Source organism: Taudactylus pleione, unplaced genomic scaffold (genome assembly GCF_031769625.1).
Source record: "Taudactylus pleione unplaced genomic scaffold, aTauple2 ptg000071l, whole genome shotgun sequence".
Taxonomy (NCBI): Eukaryota; Metazoa; Chordata; class Amphibia; order Anura; family Myobatrachidae; genus Taudactylus; species Taudactylus pleione.
In genome coordinates this window covers 319,874-347,169 of record NW_028284473.1, presented here as the reverse complement: position 1 = coordinate 347,169, position 27,296 = coordinate 319,874, and the positions used below count along the sequence as shown (strand labels likewise).

The window sequence follows — 27,296 nt, the reverse complement described above, 5'->3', positions numbered from 1 at the left end:
CTGGGGGGCATACTACAGGGGGGCCTACTACGGGGGGGCATACTACAGGGGGCCTGCTACTGGGGGGCCTACTACTGGGGGGGCATACTACAGGGGGCCTACTACTGGGGGGCCTACTACTGGGGGGGCATATTACAGGGGGCCTGCTACTGGGGGGCCTACTACTGGGGGGCATACTACAGGGGGCCTGCTACTGGGGGACCTACTACTGGGGGGGGCATATTACAGGGGGCCTGCTACTGGGGGGCCTACTACTGGGGGGCATACTACAGGGGGCCTGCTAATGGAGGGGCCTACTACTGGGGGGGCATACTACAGGGGGCCTGCTACTGGGGGGCATACTACAGGGGGCCTACTACTAGGGGGCATACTACAGGGGGCCTGCTACTGGGGGGCATACTACAGGGGGGCCTACTACGGGGGGGCATACTACAGGGGGCCTGCTACTGGGGGGCCTACTACTGGGGGGGCATACTACAAGGGGCCTACTACCAGGGGGCCTGCTACTGGGGGGCATACTACAGGGGGGCCTACTACGGGGGGGCATACTACAGGGGGCCTGCTACTGGGGGGCCTACTACTGGGGGGGCATACTACAGGGGGCCTACTACTGGGGGGCCTACTACTGGGGGGGCATATTACAGGGGGCCTGCTACTGGGGGGCCTACTACTGGGGGGCATACTACAGGGGGCCTGCTACTGGGGGACCTACTACTGGGGGGGGCATATTACAGGGGGCCTGCTACTGGGGGGCCTACTACTGGGGGGCATACTACAGGGGGCCTGCTAATGGAGGGGCCTACTACTGGGGGGGCATACTACAGGGGGCCTGCTACTGGGGGGCATACTACAGGGGGCCTACTACTAGGGGGCATACTACAGGGGGCCTGCTACTGGGGGGCATACTACAGGGGGGCCTACTACGGGGGGGCATACTACAGGGGGCCTGCTACTGGGGGGCCTACTACTGGGGGGGCATACTACAGGGGGCCTACTACTGGGGGGCCTACTACTGGGGGGGGCATATTACAGGGGGCCTGCTACTGGGGGGCCTACTACTGGGGGGCATACTACAGGGGGCCTGCTACTGGGGGACCTACTACTGGGGGGGCATACTACAGGGGATCTGCTACTGGGGTGCCTACTACTGGGGGAGCATACTACAGGGGGCCTGCTACTGGGGGGGGCATACTACAGGGGGGGCATACTACAGGGGGCCTGCTACTGGGTGGCCTACTACTGGGGTGGAATACTACAGGGGGCCTGCTACTGGGGGACATACTACTGGGGGGGCATACTACAGGGGGCCTACTACTGGGGGAGCATACTACAGGGGGCCTGCTACTGGGGGAACATACTACTGGGGGGCTGCTAATGGGGGGGGCATTCTACTGGGGGGGCATACTACTGGGGGCCTGCTTATGGGGGCATACTACTGGGGTGGCACTCTACTGGGGGCCAGCTAATGGGGGGCATACTACTGGGGGCCTGCTTATGGGGGCATACTACTGGGGGGCATGCTACTGGGGGCCTGCTTATGGGGGCATACTACTGGGGGGTCATACTACTGGGGGCCAGCTAATGGGGGGCATACTACTGGGGGCCTACTACTGGGGGGGCTGCTAATGGGGGGCATACTACTGGGGGGGACATACAACTGGGGAGGACATACTACTGGGGGCCTGCTAATGGGGGGCATACTACTGGGGGGCATACTACTACTGGGAGCACTGCATAGGGGGCCCTACTACTAAGGGGACTTCATAGGGGGCACCACTACTGGGGGCATTGTGTAAGGGACACTATTGCTGTGGGCATTGTATAAGTGGCACTACTACTGTGGGCATTGTATAAGGGGCATTACTACTGTGGGCTTTGTGTATAGGGGTCACTACTGTGGGCATTGTGTAAAAGGGTCACTACTGTGGGCATTGTGTAAAAGGGGCACTACTGTGGGCATTGTGTAAAAGAGGCACTATTGTGGGCATTGTGTAAAAGGGGCACTACTGTGTGTGGTAACATAAATAAGAGACACTACTTTATGGTGTAATGTGAATCAGGCCCTATGCGGTGTAATGTGAATAAGATTGTGCACTGTGACACTATGTAAACAAGTACTGTGACTCTGCTGGCCGTACCCCACTGGGTGGGTGCACTACTTTTCATTTCTGCCACTGCTGTGTGGCAATGTGTCATAGATGTGCTTTATACTGTGGTGTCTGTGTCGTTGTGCTGCTGCTTTGTCGCTTAGTAACCAGTCAGCTCACTGCAACCTTTGGCCAATAATGTTGAAAACAATATTATAAGCTGTGATATGGTCTAAATTGACTGGAAATTAATGTTATTGAGGTTAATAATACTCTAGGAAGAAAAAAAAGACCAATTTGTGTGATTTTAGCTTTTTTTGTCAGTTTTTGTAAAAAAATCCAAATCCAAATCCAAAGCCAGTCACCGCAGTTTTGGCAAATCCCAATCTAAATCCAAAGCCAAACGAATTAGAACCAAATCCAAATCCAAATCCAAAGCCAGTCACCGCAGTTTGGCAAATCCAAATCCAAATCCAAAGCCAGTCACCGCAGTTTGGCAAATCCAAATCCAAATCCAAAGACAGTCACCGCAGTTTGGCAAATCCAAATCCAAAGCCGGACAACGAATTAGAACCAAATCCAAATCCGGCAAAAATGTTCCGGCGCACATCCCTAGTTACTACTGATCGATAAGAGAGGATTGTCTATATGTAATAGCTGATTACTGCTCCCTGTATAACATAGAGCCAATCACAGCAACCTCCTTAACAGGTACTTGTTACTAACACCACAGCGGCTGAATACGGGCTGCTACATTGCATTTATATTATCAACTAATGCGGGGTGCACACTTGGCCGACAAGAAGTACGACCGTACGAGTTTGGTAAGCAAACACAATTACCAACTGGCCGCACGATATGTCTGGTCACAGGAACCAGCCGTCATGTCGTTGTCGCTGCTCCCCGTGGCCAGCACGTGTGTCGGTCGGTCGTGTGTACACACAAGCAGATGTGACTGACCTATGTTACAGGTATATTGCATCTGCTGTGCTGCACGCCCAATGCGACATGTCTGTGAATGACGTCGTTCCCCCAGGCATACCGTGTGTACTCGGGGCAGATACACCCAACGTAATATATAGTGCAGCGTGTACCCAGCATCAGCTCCGTGTGGCTTGTTACTTGCTAACAGCAGATTACCATATTGTTATTATTACTACTGATACATTGTTTCATTCAAAGTCACTGTGTATACTACACACACATTGAACTGTGGATTACAACCTCTGGGCCTGATTCAGACCCGCTCGCAAGCTATGCGCTCGCAAGTGGGTCGATGGTGGGGCACTGCGCACGCGTGGCATGCACAAGCCCCGGAGCGAGTGAGAAATTTACTCGCTCCGGGGCTCGCTACAAACGGGGTGGCTGTCGATATTGATCGACATCTCGCCCCATTTTGTAGGCGGTGAGGGGGGGTGGCTGGCCAAACGGAGGCGTTCCCGAAGGAACGCCTGCCATTTGAGGGCGGCCCTATTGACATCACTTGTGAGTCAGTGGTGATGTCAGTAGTGAGCTTCCGGCTCTATTAGAGCAGGAAGCTCACTGGGGCTTGCGGCAACGAGACCCTACCACAAGGGTCTCGTCGCAAGCCCGTGGTCGCGACCATCATGACCATCGTCTGGCCACTCGCAAGCTGTGGGTGGTCACCCACAGCTTAGCGAGTGGCCTGGAGGCCGGCCAAAAAAAAAAAAATTGGCCGCCCAGATTTAGAGCGAGCGCTCACAAAGAGCGTCCGGCTCTGAATCAGGGCCGTCCTTCTCTTTTTTTAGAGCGGCCTCCTGGCAGCTCGCATAGCTGTGGGTGACCACCCACAGCTATAGCGAGCGGCCAAAAAGATGGTCACGATGGTCAAGACCATCACGACCATTGGGCTTGCGACGAAACCCTTGTGGTAGGGTCTCGTTGCTGCAAGCTCTGGAGTGTTTTCGGCTCTATCAGAGCCGAGAGCACTCCCACTGACATCACTTCTGATGTCAGTGGGGCCGGCCCCAGATGGTAGGCGTTCCCATGGGAATGCCTCCGTCTGGGCAGCCACGCCCCCGGCACGCCCACCAAAGGGGGCGTGCTGTCACTCACCATCGACAGCACGCCCCCTTTGTAGCAAGACCCGGAGCGACGGCTTGCCCGTCGCTATCCGGGTCTCGCGCATGCGTTCGACGGAGCCGCCTCCGTCGTGCGCATGCGCACTGGGCCAACATCGACCCGCTTGTGAGCGCTCATCGCTCGCTCGCGGGTCTGAATTAGGCCCTCTGTCTGTTGGGACAGTCACACACATCTTTATGATTGCTGTTATTTAACTGTCAGTTCTAGTTGGTTTCATATTATATACCATTTGTATTTTTATCAGTAATTTCAGTTTATTTATCTGTTCATTTGCTTGTCTATTATTATTTGTAGATATGTCCATTCATTGCATTCAATATATGGAATGTTTAATTTAGCTCAAGCATATATGATTTTTATTTTCTTAGTATTGTATATAGCGCTGCATTATTGCGGACGTCATTTACTGTCAGGGAACGGGAGAGAGTTATGTACTAACGTCGTTCTCATGTCTTGGTTCTTTTTCCACAGTAAGGTCGGGATTTCTATCCAGCCCTCAGAAGCAGATGGTACGTATATTGCATTCTGTAATATGTCTAATTACTTCTTGTCATTTAGCAATCATCTTTTTTTCCTATTATGGAGAGAACAGCTAATTCCGGCCCGCGGCTTATTTGAGTCACATGTCTCCTATTTACGTCACATGACTTACTGGGCGCTATGGCTCTCAGCGGTGATACTTGGATAATGTGAAATAAAATACACTCTGTAATAGGCTGGTTTGTCGCTGTGTTTGGAAGGCCGGGGGGCTGCTTTACGTGTCTCTCCTTTAGGATTCCCAAACATCTACCCCTGGTCATTTTCAGCCGCAATCGTCCAAGAGATGGGCGTGAGCCCACAAAGCTGTCATACAATGCAATGAAAGGGATGTAGTCAGGAGATGCCGGCGGTCGAAATGCCGACCGCCCTCATCCCGACACTGAAAGCCCAGCATGGGACTAAAGATAGGCTTCTAAATACAGACGCCTATCATTAGCCCCACGTTGAAATCCTGACGCCCGGCATACCGAACGTAGGTTAGCCGGGTGTTGCGACATGTTAGATGTGGGGGGGGGTTAGGTTTAGGCACTCCCGGGAGGGGACTTGGGTTAGGTTTAGGCTAGGGGAAGGGGGGGTTAAGGTTAGGCACCACCAGGGGGAGATTAGGTTTAGGGTGCGGGGAGGGGGGTTTAGGCACCATGGGGGGGACCTAGGGTTAGGCTGCACCCCCCTTCCTGAGTCTTAGGGTTAGGCACCCCCAAGGAAGGGTTAGGGGGGAGAGGGAAGGGATAAAGATACTTACCAGCCAGCGTCAGATATACGATGTCTCGGGCTCCCAGTGTCGGAATTTGAAACGATGGCTGATCAGTTAAACTTATTAGAGGGCAGATCAGACTGTCAGAGACCCCCATCGTTGTGGAAGGGAAGTAAGAGGACCTCCTAGTAAGATGATACTTTGTCATCTGGTCTAACAGCACCGTTGCCAAATAACCCTCAGATCTTTGAAATGTGGCCATGAATTTGATGTCGGATATGGAGGGGCTGTCATGGATGGGTGGATGGATATACTCTCAGTAGCGTTAGTTTGGTAGAATAAAGGAAACACTTGGGTAGCAGCAGTTTTATATTTTGTGTTTTACTAATAGTACATATAAGGGCCTCATTTATCAACAAGGGTTTATCAGTCACAAAGAGTAATAAAACTCATTGCATATGATAATGGTGCTCCAGCCAATCCGCTCCCAACTGTCACTGTGTATGATAATGGTGCTCCAGCCAATCCGCTCCCAACAGTCACTGTGTATGATAATGGTGCTCCAGCCAATCCGCTCCCAACAGTCACTGTGTATGATAATGGTGCTCCAGCCAATCAGCTCCCAACAGTCACTGTGTATGATAAATGGTGCTCCAGCCAATCAGCTCCCAACAGTCACTGTGTATGATAAATGGTGCTCCAGCCAATCAGCTCCCAACAGTCACTGTGTATGATAATGGTGCTCCAGCCAATCCGCTCCCAACAGTCATCTGCTTGAAAAATTACAGTTTGGAGCTGATTGGCTGGAGCACCATTTCATACGCAGCGAGTTTTATCACTATATATATATATAATATATATATAATATATATAATTATGAGGCCCTTAGAGGGTGATCTCAAAATGCTCCTCAGAAAAGCCCTTATTCAGATACATCCCACTCAGGCCAAAGCTTCTACATCCCAATAGTACCCAGCGCCCATGGTCTCGTCAATCGATAACTCTGCAGTCACAATGACCTTCACTGCGTGCCAAGGCCAGGAGACAAAAGGTTGCCATAGGGAGTGGTGTCCCTCAGCCTCAGTACTTATTCAGTTCCTCCCATTGTGCCGTGGGAACATGAGAGATCGGTGTGTGGAGACGAAGGCCGAGAATACATGTACTGGGTGTCCCAGCGTTTCTACCGCCACCGACTGCACCACCCAGGACAGCGTCCTAACAGCTGATCAGGAAACCGTTCTGCCAATCAAAATAGCAACTTTCCATATTATTCATATTTATCACATTTATTGACTCCAGCTCGTCATGTTATAAACCAGATAGAGTTATATTACGCCTCCCTTTTTCCGGTTTATGTTGTTATCTCACATTCAGCCATGTTCTCACAAATGAGCATGGTCATTTGCTTCTGGGAGAGTCTGTGGTAATATCTAGCTATAGAATTACCATGTATGGAACAAGCGTCCAATTTTCATTGATACATATTGTCAGCGCGTGGGTCAGGATGGATTTAGGGCCTGGGGCTGAAAATGATCAGGCACCTATTGTGAGAAGTGGAGGAGGTGTGGCCAGTGTTGTGTGGGTGTGGCCAGTGCTGTGTGGGCTTGTACACCTCCTATACTATCAGCCCCAATGCCAAGTCAGCATAATTTTGTGAGGGAGCTAGAAATGCTATTTTAATATTGTGATTTATGGCCGTTTGTGTGGCCAACTGGGGGGGGCGGCTGGTCATCATCTCGCCATCATCCCATACGCCACATTGTTAATCTGGTCCTGGCATGGTCGCTGTTACGTAGGGTTTCCTGCAGATCACATTCAGTATGGGGGCAGAGTATTGGCACTGATAAATGGTTTAAATGTTTAGGGGTCTATTTACTAAGCCTTGGATGGAGAACTGAGATAAAGTACCAGCCAATCAGCTTCTAACTGCCATGTCATAGGCTATGTTTGAAAAGTAAGGAGCTGGTTGGTTGGTATTTTATCTCTGTCCACTTTATCTCCATCCAAGGCTTAGTAAATAAACCCATAATCGCTTGTCAAATTCTGCTCCCTGTACTACATGTAAAGTGAACCAAGTGAGTTCATTGCTCTTCTCATTGTCTCCACAGGCGAGGCCAAGCCGGGCACCAAGCCGCACTTTTCATTATCAGATGTGGGGACCGAGGAATTCTTTCAGAAACTGACTTCACAAATAACAGAGATGGTTTCTGCCAAGATCAGCCAAGGTGACTATACTGAACCTGACGATGCAGTCGCCCAACATTTATACAGGCAGAAAAGGGACAAAGTTAGCCCTGCACCTGACCTGTCTAAACTGAACCCTGTGTCATATACACGTACCTGCCAAGTGGCCTAATTTCTGGGTGACAGCCCTAAGTAGTCAGCCTCAAAAGAGGGGGTGTTTACAATGAAATAATCTAAACTTCATCCAATGGTGGGTGTTTGGGGTGTATCTGTGGCGGGATTTGGGCACATTGTTGGTGGGGATTATTTTGTCCCAATTTTGCATACATAATGTTGGTATGTACAATATACATCATATAATTGGAGGTCTTTGACCTATGTACATATGTCCATCATGCCTTTATTCACCCTTGTGCAGCACACTACCATGTTAGGGGGGAGGCTTCTTATGAACACAGCAGTCACAGAGTGACTGACAGTTTCGCAGCATTACTTTGCAGATATGCAGTGTGTTGATTGGGTGGTTAATGCACAGGAACTGTGATGTCACAGCATCTCAAATAACTGCATTCTCTTTGCATTTTGATCAGTATCAGATCCCATTAGGACACTGGCCATCATTCAGAGGCGCTCGCAAGATGCATGGAGATACAGGTTGAGTCTCCCATATCCAAATATTCAGAAATACGGAATATTCCGAAATACGGAATATTTTTAGCATATTCAGATAATGAAACCTTTGATTTTTGATGGTTCAAAACACAAACTTGTACACAAACTTTGTCTTAGGCACAAATTATTAAAAATATGGTATAAAATGACCTTCAGGCTGTGTGTATAGGGTGTATATGAAACATAAATGAGTTTCATGTATGTACACAAACTTTGTTTGAGCCACAAAATTATTGAAAATATTGTGTAAAATGACATGCAGGCTGTGTGTATATTGGGGTCCCATTCCCAAGATATTTCATTATGATATGCAATTATTCCAAAATACGGAATATTTCGTTATCCAAAATACCCCTGGTCCCAAGCATTTTGGATATTGGAGACTCAACCTGTATAAGGATGAGGCCGCTTGTTTTGCGTGAAACATATTGGAATTGAAAATAGAAATTGGACATATTAAATACACGTTGCATTGGTTACTAATACTATACAGCTATGACTAGGGGCGTATTACTGCCCGCGTGCAGTGGGCACCTCCTCTGAGCAGCGGGCTCCCCCAGTTCCTACGCATCTTACCTGTTGGAGGCAAGCAGGCCCCTACTCCTCCGTGGAGCCATCGTCCCAGTGATACTTGGGAAGATGGCGAATGCGTATAAGATAGCAAAGGCTCTGGCATGGTCTGTGCCTTCACTGCGCAGCGCCATCATTCCGAAGATATCACTGGGAAGATGGCACCACGGAGGAGGAGGAGGTGACCCGCTTGCCGGCACTAGGTAAGTGTGCTCTGAGTGTAAGGTGTGCAGAGTGGGGCCTATGTGCACCCATTATAAATAAGCCTCTGGCCTTGGCTCTTACAGAATTTACATTGGAATTATTCATCCTTAAATTACAGTTTTTAACGTCATCATTTTAGCAATTAAATAAGACATAAAATAAATACTGACATTAGCTGCTGCTTCTTACTCTCATAGCCCAGTTCTAGCGGGGAAGTCGTATTTGGCTCACGGTAGTACGTCTCCCTGCTTGCGTCACCGCATGCCTAAGTGCACCTGTCATACATTATTTGAAGTGATAATGTTACTAGAACAGAAGCACCAACCACTTTGAACAGGACTCAGATGACCGATGTGTCAGATAATATCCCGTGTGTGACGCTTAGGCTGATTTATGGCACATAGGAGTTCCGAGCTGATGATTAATATTCAGAGCAGCCGGGAGACAAGTACAGTTCTTAAACCGTCACTTGTATTACTGCTGAGAGATACAACAGCCATCAGTGTGTAACACTAAATGCACAATTGCACATATATATTTATATTCTCCTTGCAGTATTTGTTTCAGATAATTGTGCTCTTAAGCTAAATGTTGTATTAGGGGAAGTAACTTGGGTATCAGATTTTCTGTCAGTGCCACGTCCGGCCCATATAAGGGTTTCCAGGTTTTCAAAGAGAAAGTTCTTCAATTCACAGCAAATCAAAAAAACTGAAACATTAAACGTCTACCCCTTATTCAGAACACTGCCTCACTTCTTCACCCCCCTGTGTGGTGGGCAGATTAGCAGGCTCTCTCTCAGGCCTGGCTGAGCCTCTTCTCTGGGACCTCAGCTCTATATGTCCTGCCGCAGGGCCGTAACTAGGGTAGTGCAATCAGTGCCATGGCACAGGGCACCGCAGGGCAGGGGGCGCTGTTTGGGCCTGTCAATTTTCCTTCTTTCTAATCATTCTCACTTGTAGCTTCCCCTCCTTTTATCCCCAGCATCTCCTGGCCTCCCCTATCTCTTCCCTGGCCCGTCCCCATGAGGCCATGGCCCTCTCTCGGGTGCACTATATTATGTCCCTATTTATCCCCAGCATCTCCTGGCCTCCCCTATCTCTTCCCTGGCCCTTCCCCATGAGGCCATGGCCCTCTCTCGGGTGCACTATATTATGTCCCTATTTATCCCCAGCATCTCCTGGCCTCCCCTATCTCTTCCCTGGCCCGTCCCCATGAGGCCATGGCCCTCTCTTGGGTGCACTATATTATGTCCCTATTTATCCCCAGCATCTCCTGGCCTCCCCTATCTCTTCCCTGGCCCTTCCCCATGAGGCCATGGCCCTCTCTCGAGTGCACTATATTATGTCCCTATTTATCCCCAGCATCTCCTGGCCTCCCCTATCTCTTCCCTGGCCCTTCCCCATGAGGCCATGGCCCTCTCTCGGGTGCACTATATTATGTCCCTATTTATCCCCAGCATCTCCTGGCCTCCCCTATCTCTTCCCTGGCCCTTCCCCATGAGGTCATGGCCCTCTCTCAGGTGCACTATATTATGTCCCTATTTATCCCCAGCATCTCCTGGCCTCTCCTATCTCTTCCCTGGCCCTTCCCCATGAGGCCATGGCCCTCTCTCAGGTGCACTATATTATGTCCCTATTTATCCCCAGCATCTCCTGGTCTCCCCTATATCTTCCCTGGCCATTCCCCATGAGGTCACGGCCCTCTCTCAGGTGCACTATATTATGTCCCTATTTATCCCCAGCATCTCCTGGCCTCCCCTATCTCTTCCCTGGCCCTTCCCCATGAGGCCATGGCCCTCTCTCGGGTGCACTATATTATGTCCCTATTTATCCCCAGCATCTCCTGGCCTCCCCTATCTCTTCCCTGGCCCTTCCCCATGAGGTCATGGCCCTCTCTCAGGTGCACTATATTATGTCCCTATTTATCCCCAGCATCTCCTGGCCTCTCCTATCTCTTCCCTGGCCCTTCCCCATGAGGCCATGGCCCTCTCTCAGGTGCACTATATTATGTCCCTATTTATCCCCAGCATCTCCTGGTCTCCCCTATATCTTCCCTGGCCATTCCCCATGAGGTCACGGCCCTCTCTCAGGTGCACTATATTATGTCCCTATTTATCCCCAGCATCTCCTGGCCTCCCCTATCTCTTCCCTGGCCCTTCCCCATGAGGCCATGGCCCTCTCTCAGGTGCACTATATTATGTCCCTATTTATCCCCAGCATCTCCTGGCCTCCCCTATCTCTTCCCTGGCCCTTCCCCATGAGGCCATGGCCCTTTTTCAGGTGCACTATCATATGTCCCTATTTAAAAATGGGGGGGGGGCGCCAATGCTCTCTCTGGCACAGGGAACCAAAAAGTCTAGTTATGGCTCTGTCCTGCCACCTGTAAGACTCACAGCTCCAGCCCTCAGGGCTCTCCTGGGCTCTCTCTCTGTCTAATTCTGTGAGGTGGGCAAGTTACCCGTTTAAATGGCTCTTCCTGGGCTCTGCTCTCTCCTTGTCTCTGGGCCTCCAGCCTCAGCTCTCTGTCCCGCCACCTGTAAAGACCAGCCACCTGCAGGTCTCTATTGGGCCACAGACAGGTGTGGTCAGACCTCTTTCTAATCCTGCGAGGGATGGAACGGGAGATACACTTGTGTACAGCAATAAACTAGGACAGGCTACTTTATGTGTATGTGTCTCCGCCTCTCCCTCTTATACGCACTCAGTGTGACTGTCTGTAGCCAGTGAGAGGGGATTTTCCTTTTCTTCAATGCCGTCTCGGAGAGTCTCTGTTAATTTACAACATTCTTTTCACATTCTGTATTCTGCACAGTTAGATGTCTGTTTAATTCACAGAGTTTAGCTCAACGTCTATCCAGAGTCCCGGGTTGCATAATGGTAATTTTTTTCCAGTAGGCACAATGTATTCAGTAGATAGCAGGTGCCCATTTATAAGTCTCAGTGATTGTACCAGTGTTCAGGAGGGGGGTTGAGGCCCAAAGAGCCACATAAAGTTCACAGTGAGGGCCTGATTCAGTGAGGATGGCTATTCAGCTTATACGCACGCAGCGCATTGGCTAATATCAGCGGTGATATGTAAATGTTTGCATTCGCAATGAGATCTCAGCCTAACATAAGGACGCCCACTTACCCTTACTCGCATCCGTATACTTGGGCAACATAGCGAAACAATCGATAACATCGAGTAACATCGGACCCATACGCACAGATAAGGCAGGTCAGACCTCACTCAGTAATTGCTGACTTCAGCGCACGCTATGAGGCCTCAGGCTGCGTACGGTATTGCAGTTGCTAGTTTGTGCATGCCCCGTCAACGGCGTTGAAATGCACTGGCACGCCTGCGTTTGGCCGACCACCAAAGGCACCACCCACAAACGGCACTTCCCGTCAATCACTCTGCCATCGGTCTGCATAGCCTCTGCAAACGCAGTACCCATCACAGTTGCTAGTTCGCGCACGCGTACTGCTATGTATACGCATGTGTAGTACGAAACACTCGACCAATTGCGTGCGTATAAGCAACTGCGTTCCTTGCTGAATCAGGCCCAGTGTCCACAAGACTTGACACATTGCTATGAGTCTCAGTTTTATCAAAAGCTTCAAATAAAGAGTCTGTTTTAACATCAGAGTGTAATGGGCCATTATTTCCCATGCCCGGCTGGTTTCACTCTGATGCCCCTTTATAAATGTTCCGTTTTTGTTTCAAAACAATCAACAATCCACCATAGCTACCAGTTATATGTCCGTCTCCTTAGATGCGGTGGGAGCTGTGTCCTTCTCTTGTTGGTTCTGCAAAACCTCAGTTTCATACTCTTTACATTCCAGAGACTCTTTTCAAATCTATTTTTCAAACTTCCCTTAAAACATCTTATATTTCCCTAATGGACATCTGATATTTTAGTTGTTCAACTGTTTTCTCTTCAACAAACTTCTGTTTTAAAGGTCAACTTTCTTTTCCAGCATTTCTTTGTCCTTCAAATAAACCACTATTCTCTCATACAAAACTCTTCCTAATGGTGCATACACACGGTCAGATTCTTCTTCAGATCTGAACAATAACGATTTCAAAAATCAATCGTTCATATCTGAAGGAAAATCTGACATATCTGACATGCCTGAACGATGGACGATGAACGATGCGCGTTCCCGATGGTCAGATATTGATATCTGACATCTGATGTCTTTGCAGTCAGACTTGGACGATTCCATTCATTTTAATGCAGTCAAAATCGTTCAATCGTTCAAATCTTTGGTAAAATTGTTCAAATCGTTCAATCGTTCATCTGACAGATCTGACAAATCTGACCCTGTGTATGCTCCATTAAGGTGCATACACACACAACGATTTTGTTACCAACGATTTTATGAACGATTTTATTAACAATTATCTGTCAGATTTTTTAAAGTGTAATGAACGATTTTTTGAACTACAAACGATTTTTGCATATTCCCTTACTGAAAATCGTTGAGTTGACAAGTCTGACTGAACTACAAACTACAAACGTGAACGCGCATGAACGATAATCGTTCATCGTTTGACTCAGAAAGTGAACGATTTTTTCAAACGATTATCGTTAAACGATATCGTTTAACGATAATTGTTCAAAAAATCGTTGTGTGTAGTCCTCTCCAGGCAGACCCAGCACCACACTTTTGCACTGATAATGTAGAGTCACACTCCGTCATACCACAGCAGTGCTCAATATCATTAAATATACTCTTTGCATCAAATCTTCTCTATTTCCTGCCTGCTTAATTCAGTCCTGGTTTTGTAACACTACATACATAGGCTTTGACATACGTGTGCAATTATTCTGTCTTGAAAACGTTCATTTCCTGTCTTTTCTTGACCAGGTAACCCTGGATTACATATAATTGTGCGCATGTAGAACACACATTTTTCACCTCCCCTTTAGACTTGCATCCAGCACAACATGATCCCTAATTTTCACCTCGGTTTATCATGGTAACCTAAAATGCAGCAAACTTTATCGTCCTACAAATTAATCACTTTTATACCACACAATCTTTACTTGACTGAGGTAGTGTGACACTACAATAACCAGCATTATATGTACCACTGTGACCCTTTCTAAATAGGCTTCTCACAATATCCAGGGGTGGTCTTCCACCGGTGATAGAAAGTTTGCACTGGAGTTATAGTAAATAGACCCCTTAACCTCTTTTTTTATTATGTCAACTCTGAACAAATTTGATACCACCCAGTTCATGAAACACTTTCCTGTTTTTTCCTGTTTTTCTGTGTAAAATGAACATATCTGTGTTGTGTCATCCGGAGTCTACTGAGTTGTTACTCTGGAATTAGAATGGAGATTAGTTTTTGTCTTATGCCTGTAGGTTGCTCTGTAGTGTTTTACAAATCATCGTCTCTTTTTCAGCCACACTTCGGGTTCCAGGAATGCACGGCATGGACAGCGATGATGAATCCAAGACTCCATCTGCCTCTCCACGCCACGGCAGGTCCAGGCCTTCATCCATTGCTGTTGAGTCTTCATCTGAATCAGAGGACGGGGACTCCAGGGGAGAGGTACAGTTTAAAGCGTGCCGATGGTTCGACATGTTCTCATGGGTGTAGTAGCTAATACCGCCGGCTGCATGGCGGAAGCCCGGCAGAGGTGAAGATCCTGATCGCTAATAAGGTAAGTATACTAACAATATTTCCTCCCCTAACCCTCCCTTAGGGGTGCCTAACCCTAACCTTCCCCCAAGTGCTTAACCCTAACCTCCCCTCTAAGTGCCTAAACCTAACCCCCCGTCCCCGCAGCCTAAACCTAAGTCTCCCGGGGGGGTGCCTAACCCTAACCTCCCCCCGGGGGTGCCTAACCCTAACCCTCCCTCCCCCTAGCCATCCCTAACCTCCTCCCGTGGGTGCCTAACCCTAACCCCCTTCCTCTAGCCTAAACCTAACCCCCTCCCCCTAGCCTAACCCTAAGTCCCCCCCCCGGGAACCCTAAACCTAACCCTCTCCCCCCCCCCCCGCCCGCGCAGCTGTCCGCGCCTGGCTTACCTTCGTTCGGTATGCCGGGTGTCAGTCTTCCGGCGAAGGTTTAATGATGCCTGTCATTAGTACTTTGCCGAGATTGAATAGTCGGGATGCCGGCGGTCGGCATTTAGGCCATTAGCTTCCTGACTACATCCTGTTCTCATAACTGATCGCCACCTTCTTGTGTGTAGTATTTTAGATAACTTCTTCACTTGCAGATATTTGACATCTACATGGCCACCGCTGATTACAACCCTATTACAGCCGATAAGGAGACCATAACCCTAAAAGAGGGCCAGTATGTGGAGGTCCTGGACAACGCTCATCCGCTGAAGTGGCTCGTCCGGACAAAACCAACAAAATTCAGCGCTTCCCGGCAGGGATGGGTGTCTCCGGCTTACTTGGATAAACGCTTGAAGGTAAAGCTTCCTACTGGATCAGTATTGTATCATCACGGTATTGATATCAGGTTGCTTAGACTGTGGCTCAAATTATACAGTTGTTTCATACCGCAATACAGTAGCTGCTTTTCTGGCTTCAGACCAGAATAAAAGGTTAGTCGTACGCATGTGGTTGCGTTGCCTTTACTGTGCTTGTCGCCTGTACCCTCCACCGTTCCACCTCTCCAAAAATTCGGAGATGCAAGTCAACAATATGCAAATGTCTATATATGGAGGTATGCGCAGCACGGAATTACATATCTTACGCAAAAGAAAACACAAATGTATGTCCAATTGTAAATGAGCCCCATTTGAGTGTGAGTCCATCAAGAGAAGTTATGACTGAGAAATGTTTTGCTTCATTTTGCTTCAAGCTGTCGCCCGAGTGGGCAGCAGGAGACGCCGTGGAGTTTCCCGGAGAGTCCGCGTCGGAGGAAGAGTATAACAAGAAGCTCAGGTACCTAAACTGCGATATCCCTTGTGGATATGACGAGGACAATCTTCTGTACTGTAAGATATATATAAATATCTATGTCATCTTGCTCTCAGCACACTCATCCAGGACCTTCTGAGCACGGAGAAGGAGTACGTCAAGGACTTGCAGTTCCTACAGAAGCATTATGTCAGCTATACTGAGAGCTGCACCGATCTCCCTGAGGCCGTGGCCAGTCAGAAGCCCGTCATCTTCAGGAACATCGGTGACATTGGCGCCTTCCATGAAAGGTCGGTATGATACCGCCATGTTTGGGTCATTATTACTACAAATCTATGCTGTGACATGAGGGAATTACTATATTCTGTGTTCTCCATCCACAGCACGTTCTTCCCAGAACTCAGGAAGTGTGAGACGGATGATGACATCGCCATGTGCTTTATAAAGAACGAGGACGAGTTCAACCGGTATATTATATATCTGGTGGGTCGCGTGCAGGCGGAGTCTGTGGTGGTCAATGATGCCATCCAGGAGTTCTACAAAGTGAGTTTTATATATTATGTGGGTGTAAAGGTCGCTAATATATAGCTATGTTTATTATCCATGTCCGTGTCCTGCATTGTATTGTAAGTCGCTGGTTATATATATATCTATATCATATCTGTTTATATCATATCTATCTTCTATCTATCTATCTATCTATCTATCGATCTATCTATCTATCTATATATCTATCTTCTATCTATCTAGCTCATATCTATCTTCTATCTATCTATCTCATATCTATCTATTATTTATTTATTATTTATTACCAGTTATGTATATAGCGCACACATATTCCGCAGCGCTTTACCGAGAATAGTTGACCATTCACATCAGTCCCTGCCCCAGTGGAGCTTACACTCTATGGCCCTCATTCAGAGCCACTCGCTAGCGGCAGTACGCTCGTTCCGAGCGATGCTCGCACATCTGCGCATGCGTACGGTTTTTAGTACGCATGCGCGAACCAGTCAGTGCGGCCGAAAATCGTTGGTACGCAATATAGCGAGGGCCTGCTATTTTGAGTGACAGAATGAGGCATATGTGGGTGGTAACAGGGGAAGGTGCTTGAAAACGGGGAGTGGAGATCTGAACGCAGGCGTGCTTAAAGGTCAAAAAGGGCGTTTTAAGGGAGTGCATAATTAATACAGCAGCGTCATTGACCACGTCACTTGGTTTTTTTTAACTCAGAACTGCTCGCAAAATAGCGGTTGAAAACACCAACCACAAGAATAGCGAGCAGTTCATACGCTGTACGATGTACTCGATTAATCTAATAAATAGCGGACATGACGTATGGTGCGTGCGGCCAGGGGGCGTTTTTATCAAAAAAACGAGCGTATGTTTTGCTCGCTCGTTCAGACTTAGAGGTGGGAACAGACTGCAATTTGCGAACGGATCATTTGAATAGCCACCCCTTGTTTTTGAACGAACGACCACAAATAGCGAACGGCTCTGAATCAGGCCCTATGTTCCCTATCACATGGTCACACACATACACACTAGGGTTAATTTATATTTGGAGCCAATTAACCTACCAGTATATTTTTTGGAGTGTGGGAGGAAACTGGAGTACCGGAGGAAACCCATGCAAGCACAGGGAGAATATACAAACTCCACACAGTTAGGGCCGTGGAGGGAATCAAACCCACGACCTCAGTGCTGTGAGGCAGTAACGCTAACCAGGGCCGTAGCTAGGGTAGTGCGGCCGGTGCCATCGCACAGGGCACCACAGGGCAGGGGGCGCTGTTTGGGCCTGTCAAATTTCTGTTTATTATCATTCTTGCTTGTAGCTTCCTCTTATTTCATCCCCAGCATCTCCTGGCCTCCGCTATCTCTTCCCTGGCCCTTCCCCATGAAGCCATGGCCCTTTTTTGGGTGTATTAGGTCCCTTTGAAAAATGAGGGGGGCGCCAATGCTCTTTCTGGCACAGGGCACCAAAAAGTCTAGTTACGGCTCTGACGCTAACAATTACACCTTCTGTGCTGCCCCTCATATCTATCTATCTATCTATCTATCTATCTATCTATCTATCTATCTTCCAGTTCATACATTCTATGCATTTATGTAGTGTTTTAATCAATAGGAATTTCTGTATTATATTTACATATATAAATGTCTGTTTTGCAGGTGATTATTTTTCTTAGCAAAATGAAGAAGCTGAGAATATCCCAGGTGTCAGCAGTGACCAATGAATAATTGATCAATAACGTTACTGCCTAGAATATATTAAGGGCCATTTAGTTTTCTCATTGTTTTCAATGGGAAACATAATCCAAATATAACTTTTTACTCATTATAAGAGGGGCCTCATTACTTAATTAGGCGTAAGCGCGCAGGCAGATGTACAGTCGGTAAGCAGTGTGCGCCGGGCAGTGCCGCCGTTTCTCTGAGAGTCCATCATTGATAGATTAAACCTGATAAAAATAAAAACAACTTACTGTAAGGCATTTCGATTGTTTCTGTAATTTTATTTTTGCAATAGCAGAATTACAGGTGACTAATATGAAAAGTTAGTAAATTGGGAAAGGTTTCAGCATTTAGGTCAGTGGTTTTTGCATTCTGTAAATCTTGCTTTGACCGTAGTTATTTTTCAGAAAAAAAGAAATGAGGTGAACGGTGATTGTTACAAAACACCTTCCAAAATAAAACTGAAACATGACGTAAATGTGCAATCAGCAGAATCACATTACTAAGACGTAGAGCATGTATCATGTATCAAGTGACAGCAATAATCCTCACATCCCACACAAGGCTTTGTCTTTATCAATGACGTTTGTTTCCTATCAGTTGTGACTTCTTTTATTTATCTACTATCTCAATGTGCTAAATATTACAATATTTTAATAAATCAGTAAAATTGTTAGGTAACAGCACATAATGGCAAAACGATGGGACGAGTGGCAGAGTAATACTGGACTGTGCCAGTAAAGAGACTAGTCTTAGGTCAATATATTTGTGCTACATATGTGTCCGCACACATTGGCCCTGATTCAGAGCCGGACGCTCTGACCAGAGCGCTCGCTCTGAATCAGGGCCCACCTCCATTAATATGGAGCGTCCTCCTGGACGCTCGTATAGCTGTGGGTCACCACCCACAGCATATACGAGCGTGCAGGATGATGGTCGTGATGGTCTTGACCATCGCGACCATCGAAACTGCGAGCAACAGCCTGCGGTTGAGGTTTTCAACCGCAAGGCCAGGAGTGATTTTGGCTCTATCAGAGCCAAAATCACTCCCACTGACATCACTAGTGATGTCAGTGAGGTCGGCTTCAGACGGTAGGCGTTCCCTTGGGAACGCCTCCGTCTGGCAGGCACGCCCCCGGCACGCCCACCAAAGGGGGCGTGCTGTCAATCAACATTGACAGCACGCCCCCTTTGATCGGACACAACGAGCGAAGGACTTTCCTTCGCTCGTCGCGTCTGGCGAATGCGCACGACGGAGCTCCCTCCGTTGTGCGCATGCTCAGTCCATAACATCGACCCACTTGCGAGCGGACAGCCGCTCGCGAGTGGGTCTGAATCAGGCCCATAATTCCCAATAGCAAATGCAGACTGTAGCTGAAGAAATGAGAATAATTCTCAATGGCAAATCCGGACTGCAACAATCGATGTTGGAGTTGATTGAAAATGAAGATAATCGATTAGGACAGACTGCACCGTTCAGAATAGCAATGGAGGAAGCACAGCACAGGAGCTGTTACTTCAGTGGAAGCAACTTTGTACTGGCAGAGGAGTTCAGTCCGAGGAAAGAATTTAAAGGGCTGGACTCTGGATGATAGGTCGGTACAATCAGCAGACCCGGAGAACATGCTCTGAGTGGATCACTGGACTCATGTGACAGAGTCCAAGATGGCCGCGCCCATGACCCAGCTCTTAACGCATCTGTAGGCAGTGGTGCGCATGTGCTGGTTTTACAGATGTAACAGCGCATGCGCAGCACTGTTTCCAGATGCGATAAGGTAGTGTAGAGAGGGAAAAGTATCTATTTCCCGAAAAGCTGTCATCGCAAAAATGACAGGTACCGGAATAGATACTTATGGAGAGGTGGAATGATGAATTCCACCTATAATTACCTAGAACTCCATGAGAGTTCTAAAGCTAATTATCTCCAGAGAATTTTTAGGTTTAATAAATAGGCCCCTGTAATACGGTTGAAAAGTCAGGTACTTACTGTTCTCTTGCTGAATAACAATGGCAGATACAGAACCCTGTGGACGTCATTACAATGGTAAGATATAATAATTTCATATGTGTGATTTATTTTAGAACTACGCAGATGAAACTTTGGCTCTTTGTGACCCCTCTAAGCCCCCGGTACCCCCACTGCAGCACTACCTCGAACGGCCAATAAACAGAATACAGCGCTATCAAGTCATTATCAAGGTGAGCATTGATTACTTCTTGCTGATCGGTGCCCACACCCCACAGTGGGTAATATTACTACAGTGGTATAAGTGGTTGCAGGGAAGGGGATACAGGGTCTGATTCAGAGCCGCTCGTAAGCGGCCGCTCGTTCACTCCGAGCAATGTTCGCACAACTGCGCATGCGTATGGGTCGTAATGCGCATGCGCCAACCAGTCATTGCGGTCGGAAATCGAGCACTCGCAAAGCAGCGAGTGCCTGCTAATTTGAGTGACAGGATGAGGCGTTTGTGGGTGGTAACAGGGGAAGGTGCTTGAAAACGGGGAGTGGTGATCCGAACGCAGGCGTGCCAAACGGTCAAAACGGGCGTTTTAAGGGTGTGCATAATTAACAAAGCAGCGTCATCGACCACGTCACTTGGTTGTCTCTTAGCCTGAACTGTTCGCATGATTGCGGTAGGAAAATCCAACCACAAGCACTGCGAGCAGTTCAGACGCCTTTCGATGTACTCGATTAATCTAATAAATAGCGGAGATGACGTAGGATGCGAGTGGCCAGGGGGCGTCTTTACAAAATAGCGAGCGCATGTTTCGTTCACTCGCTCAGACATAGAGGCGTCAACAGACCGCAAAGAGCGAGCGCTCAATTTAAATAGCTGGCCCCTTTTTCTGAACGAGCGAGCGCAAATAGCGTCCGGCTCTGAATCAGGTCCACAGTACGTCATTCCAAAATGTTAATCAGGAGAACATACATTTAGCAGTTCCTCTCACTGGGCCTAGGGCTTGATTCAGACCTGTTCGCACGCAGCTGTCCGCATCCAAAGTATGCAAATGCCGCGATCGCTAGCAAGACATTAGCATGCCCACTATGTCTTGCCGTGCGATCGCGGTGTGTATTTAGACGCCCACCAGCCTTACACAGGACGTCTATTTTCCCTTAGTAACATACGGCACCTCCAAGAAGTGTATTAAACAATCGGCAACATCGAGTAACATCGTACCCATACGCAGCCTTGCGACCGGTCTCAATCAGTAATTACGCACACAGTTCAACTGAGATAGTATGCTAATCCATTGCGATCGCTATGACGTCGCAGCACTACATAAGGACGCCCCCTGTACCTTACACACATCCGTAATGTTTAGCAAGACTGTGAAAACATCTGTACCATCGAGCACCATCGCAGCCTCACACACACTTGCTCAGGAATTGCTAACTTCATTGCATGCTATGAGGCCTTAGGGCCTGATTCAGAGCCGCTCGTAAGCGGCCGCTCGTAAGCGGCCGCTCGTTCGCTCCGAGCGATGTTTGCCCAACTGCGCATGCGTACGGATTGTTATACGCATGCGCGAACCAGTCAGTGCGGTCGAAATTCATGTGCTCGCAAAATAGCGAATGCCTGAAAATTTGAGTGACAGAAAGAGGCGTATGTGGGTGGTAACAGGGGAAGGTGCTTGAAATCGGGGAGTGGAGATCCGAACGCAGGCGTGCTTAAAGGTCAAAACGGGCGTTTTATGGGTGTGCTTAATTAATACAGCAGCGTCATTGACCACGTCACTTGGTTGATTTATAGTCAAAACTGCTCGCAAGATTGTGGTAGCAAAAACCAACCACAAGAATAGCGAGCAGTTCATACGCTGGTCGATGTACTCGATTAATCTAATAAATAGCGGACATGACGTAGGATGCGAGCGGCCAGGGGGCGTAGTTTTCAAAAAAACGACCGCAAGTTTTGTTCGCTCGTTCAGACCTAGTAGCGTGAACAGACCGCAAAGGGCGAACGGTTCATTTGAATTGCCACCCCTATATTCTGGACGAGCGAGCGCTAATTGCGTCCGGCTCTGAATCAGGCCCTTAGGCTGCATATGGTATCGCAATGAATAATTTATTCCACACCCATGCAACGGCGCTGAAAACGCACTGGCACGCGCGCGTTCGCCCGACCACTCCCCCGTCACCACCCACAAAAGGCACTTCCTGTCAATCACTCTGCGATGGGTCTGTGTAGCTGCTGCGATTGCAGTCCTGATCGCAGTTTGCTAGTTCTTGCATGCGCACTGCAATGCGTAGGCAGAACACAACAATTGACCGATTGCGTGCGTATTAGCCACTGCGCTCCTTGCTGAATCAGGCCCATTGTCCTTAAAATGGATCACATTTCAGTAATGTCCCTGGGAGCAGACCATGATACTTCTTGGTTCCTTTCCAGGAAATGATCCGCAACAAAGCCAGGAATGGGAAAAACTGTGCCCTGCTGGAGCAAGTCTACGCCATCGTGTCCGCGCTGACCCGGAGGGCGGAAAACTTCCTGCATGTGTCGATGATCGAGAACTACCCCGGAACGCTGGAGGCGCTGGGAGAACCCATCCGCCAGGTACTAATGTCCCATTGTGTCAGCTGTGAGACTTCGATAAGAACTGAGGTCTCCACTGAAATTAACTGAGAATGTTCCCGGCATTTGTAGAATTTGGTGGAAGCTCTGTAGCTACAGTCCCTGGCTAGGATTTATGATTAAGGTATTGGTACTTGCTAGTTTGTAGGACGAGTAGTTGTGCTGCTGTTAGATATGTCTAATGTTTGGAATAAAGACCACGAAATTAATATTGAGCTTCGTATTCGATACAAGGTTCTGAAGGCGAGGGAGGCGAGGGTCTCTGTACATGCGCTGGATCACATAGGTGCTCAGAAGACCAGGGTGAGGGCCCAGTAGAGCAGTTTCTCTGTGTGCCCCCTCCTCATCCTCCTCATGAGAAAGTTTATTCAACACTTCCCAAAGTACAATTAGAAACCAAAAAGATCCAGTTTGTTTATAAGAAAAATAAAACAAATTGGGTAACGAAGACAACAGCAATCAGACAATGCTACAGAATAGTGAAATCCTATATTATTAGAATAATAATATTGTATGGTATCTGAATCATAAGAGCCACTACATTCATCCTGCACATGGACACTTGCATGTACGTACATATGGCCGGAGTGTAAGTAGAAGAGTATTTTTGGGATAATTCCATCTCCTTTCATACGTCATTTGCCCTTTGGCTCAGGGTCATTTCATCGTATGGGAAGGCGCCCCGGGTGCTCGAATGGCCTGGAAGGGACACAACCGACATGTCTTCCTGTTCAAGAACTATCTCATCATCTGCAAACCCAAGAGAGACACCAGGACGGACACTTACAGCTATGTCTTCAAGAACATGATGAAGGTCAGTGTCTCTCTGGATGTTCTCAGCGCCTTGCTCTGTATCTGAACGTTAAAAGTCGCCCCTCCCTACCCCCCCCATTCCTCCATGATGTATGACAGCTGGCTCAGTGCAACTCTTCCCTCCCTAGCTGACGAATATTGACTTGAACGACCAGGTAGAAGGAGACGACCGGGCGTTTGAGGTATGGCACGAGCGAGAGGACTCGGTCCGCAAGTACCTCCTGCAGGCTCGTACGGTCATCATCAAGAACTCATGGGTGAAAGAGGTCTGCGGCATACAGCAGCGGTTCAGCCTTCCACTGTGGAGTAAGCGGTGTTCTTGTATTTGTCGTGTGTACACCGGGAGTGGTGTGGTGTCACAGGTACTGGTGGCGGCTTGTGATGGAGGTTTTATAGATGCAGATACTTTGCTATGGGGGCTCAACCAATTATAAATCAGAATAGGTGGCCACTTTTGTGAGGCTGAACCGATATTAATGAGAATTATGCCTATAGATTCCCTAAGAACCAGTGACATCACTGAGGCATTTTCATTGCCATGCTACGTGTGGCACTACCCTGGGTGCAAAGCTGGGAAATGGGCGTTGGTCAACCTATCACCCCCCCTCCTCTATACTCAGAGGTTTATAGTTATTCACATCAGTCCCTGCTCCAGTAGAGCTTACAATCTATGGGCCTGATGCAGCTTGGATCGCTGTTGCTAATACACATGCAATTGTGTGTATTAGCGCGCCGTATGCGCGCCGTTACAGAGATTGCATTGCGATCGCAGTGGTTTGGCTTGCTATCGCAGTTGAACTGCGTGCATACGCAGTATTGCGATCCGTAGTGAATCAGCCCCTATATTGCCTATCACGCACACACATACAGGTTCATTTTTTGGTCAGAAGCCAATTACCCTACTAGTATGTTTATTGATTGTGGGATAAAACAGGAGTACTCAGAGAAATTCTGCACGAACACAGGGCCTGATTCAGAGCCGGACGCTATTTGCGTACGGTCGTTCCAAAAAAGGGGCCGGCTATTTAAATTGAGCGCTTGCTCTTTGCGGTTTGTTGATGCCTCTATGTCTGAGCGAGCTAACGAAAAATGCGCTCGCTATTTTGTAAAGACGCCCCTTTGCCGTTCGCATCACACGTCATCTCCGGTATTTATTAGATTATTCGGGTACATCGAAAGGCATCTGAACCGCTCGCAGTGCTTGTGGTAGGTTTTTCTTACCGCTATCACTGGGAGCAGTTCAGGCTAAAAGACAACCAAGTGACGTGGTCGATGACGCTCCTTTACTAAATATGCACTCCCATTAAACGCCCTTTTGACCATTAGGCACGCCTGCGTTCGGATCTACACTCCCCCATTTTCAAGCACCTTCCCCTGTTACCACCCACAAACGGTACATTCTGTCAATCAAATTAGCAGCCTCTCGCTGTTTTGCGAGCGCTCGATTTCCGACCGCAATGATTGGTTTGCGCACGCGCATTACGACCCATACGCATGCGCAGTTGTGCGAACATCGCTCAGAGCGAACGAGTGGCCGCTTACGGGCGGCTCTGAATCAGGCCCACAGAGCGTACATACAAACTCCACACAGATAGCATATTGGCGGGAATCTATCCCAGGACTTCAGTGCAGTGAGGCAGTAATGCTAACCATTGTGTTACCGTGCTCCACCTTTGAGACCATAGGCAGCAGACTGCCTCAGGGCAGCTCTCACATAAGTAATAGCGGTATATATTGCTATAGCGTAGTCAGTGCTGTAAACAGGGCAGTACAACATCTCCCTACTATTTCCCCTCCCAAAACCTGAATGAGGACCCCACTGTTCTCTCTTGCACAGAGCACTAAAATATCTATTCATGATGCATGCAGGTAGCGTCACCCAATCAGGTCGGATGCAGCAGGCCTTTACTAAAGATTATCGGGAATAGTGTAGATTACAGCATAGGGAACAAAGATGTATTTCAAGTTCCACCAAAAACAAAGTAAACTATTGTTATCGTCAGTGGTTAATAATAAAATGACACAAAACGGTTTCCGCAAGTTAAGTTATTGGATATATAGGACCTCATTCAGAGTCGGTCGAAGCGGCCGCACGGTCGTACGCAGCCGCTGTTCGCTTTACTGCACATGCGTACAGTTCGCAATGCGCGTGCACAAACTAGCGGCTACGATCAGAAATTTCTCCTTCAACACCGCCAGGTCGGTAGTTTGAGTGACAGATTGTGGCGTTTCTGGGTGGTAACATGGGAAGGTGCTTGAAAACGGGGGTGTGGAGATCCGAACGCAGGCGTGCCTAATTATGCGAACGGCGTTTTAAGGGAGTGCATAATTAACAAAGTAGCGTCATGGCACATGTGACATGGGAGGTTTTACACTGACATGATCGTAGAGCTTAAGAGAGGGTATGGTCAACCTTAAGCTCTACGACCAGTTCCGATGGTTTATGATGCTCGCGATTAATCCTTATGTAGCCGGAGATGACGTGCTATGCGTACGAGCAGTGGGCGTATTTTTAGTGAACCGACCGCATCCACCCCTTAGTCGGCCAGCTAACGATCCGACCTTAGGGACGCAACATGCGTGTGCATCATTTGCATATCCGGCCCCTTTTACTATACGACCGTGCGGCCTCAACGACAGACTCTGAATGAGGTCCATAGTGTGATGTATGTAAATTCTGCGACCATATGTAGATTATCTTCCTGGAAGAGGATTATGAATGTCACTGTGTATATTACAGATCCCCCTCACTTCATCGAGCTGCTGGCAGACTGTACAGCTGAGCTGGGGGAAACTGTGAAACTGGCCTGCCGCATTGCAGGAACCCCGAAACCCACAGTCACCTGGTACAAAGGTAATTCCTGCAGTAATGACAATGATACAACAGGTGCCAAAGCGCAGCTACATTTTACTTTGTCACCAGATAAGAGTGGTGGGCTGAAGGAGACGTGCTTTCATTCCCATCAAATGGGTGAGAGCCCTTTATACACAATCTGAGTTTTTGTCATTCTCGTCTCACAGATGGGCGCGCGGTGGAGGTGGATCCGCATCACATAATCATCGAAGATCCTGACGGCTCGTGTACCCTCATTTTGGACAACATGACGGGCACGGACTCTGGGCAATACATGTGTTTTGCCACTAGTGCTGCTGGATATGCCAGTACCTTAGGGAAGATCCTTGTTCAAGGTGATATATTTGTTTTTCATTTCTTATATTGATCTACCAATGTTGATTGTAAACTACTATGTAGCGGTGCTCGTGGGCTTGCGGTCAGGGAGTTTATATTGCTACTGTGACTGGTAAGACTTATTGGGTGCAGAAATGCTTCTCAATAAGCTTGGGCAGTTTCTGAGATGTCATTGAGTGTCGGGGGAGAGTAAAGGCCCCCATATATCAGCAATTGATTGCAGCAATCTTGCAATCGATTGTGTATAAAAATCTTTCCCTTTTTCAATCGATTGTGGCAATTCTGCCATCTGCAATCGATTGAAAAAGGGAAAGATTTTTATACACAATCGATTGCAAATTGCACTATTGCTGCAATCAATTGCTGATGTATGGGGGCCTTAAGCCCGGCGAGTCTGAGGGTGAGTAAGCCCGGCATGTAAAGGAGAAAATGGCCTCAAAGTAAGATGTTGTCTGTGTTTAGTGCATTACGAGATGAAAGGTTACAAGACCAATTGTTTTGGAATATTCAAGAATTTGTTGAGCTACAGATTTGTAAATGGGAGAAGTTGTTCACATTTCCGG

At 48.0% G+C, this 27,296-nt stretch overlaps 1 protein-coding gene across 27 annotated transcripts in view; it reads left to right on the top strand.

Annotated features, from left to right (window-relative positions):
• The window catches only part of OBSCN (obscurin, cytoskeletal calmodulin and titin-interacting RhoGEF), a 646,947-nt gene that overhangs the window by 462,538 nt on the left and 157,113 nt on the right, over positions 1–27,296 (top strand). For 22 of the 27 annotated variants that reach the window (XM_088467488.1, XM_088467486.1, XM_088467498.1 and 19 more), the window contains 14 exons: positions 4,662–4,699; positions 7,533–7,649; positions 14,453–14,601; positions 15,276–15,476; positions 15,872–15,954; positions 16,047–16,220; positions 16,314–16,473; positions 18,100–18,144; positions 20,242–20,358; positions 22,548–22,712; positions 23,386–23,544; positions 23,672–23,849; positions 26,284–26,397; positions 26,565–26,732. In XM_088467488.1, the coding sequence (XP_088323614.1) occupies positions 4,662–4,699; positions 7,533–7,649; positions 14,453–14,601; positions 15,276–15,476; positions 15,872–15,954; positions 16,047–16,220; positions 16,314–16,473; positions 18,100–18,144; positions 20,242–20,358; positions 22,548–22,712; positions 23,386–23,544; positions 23,672–23,849; positions 26,284–26,397; positions 26,565–26,732 (1,868 nt within the window). The remainder of the gene's footprint in view (positions 1–4,661; positions 4,700–7,532; positions 7,650–14,452; positions 14,602–15,275; positions 15,477–15,871; positions 15,955–16,046; positions 16,221–16,313; positions 16,474–18,099; positions 18,145–20,241; positions 20,359–22,547; positions 22,713–23,385; positions 23,545–23,671; positions 23,850–26,283; positions 26,398–26,564; positions 26,733–27,296) is intronic. The other 5 variants (XM_088467483.1, XM_088467482.1, XM_088467508.1 and 2 more) reach the window with 1 other exon arrangement.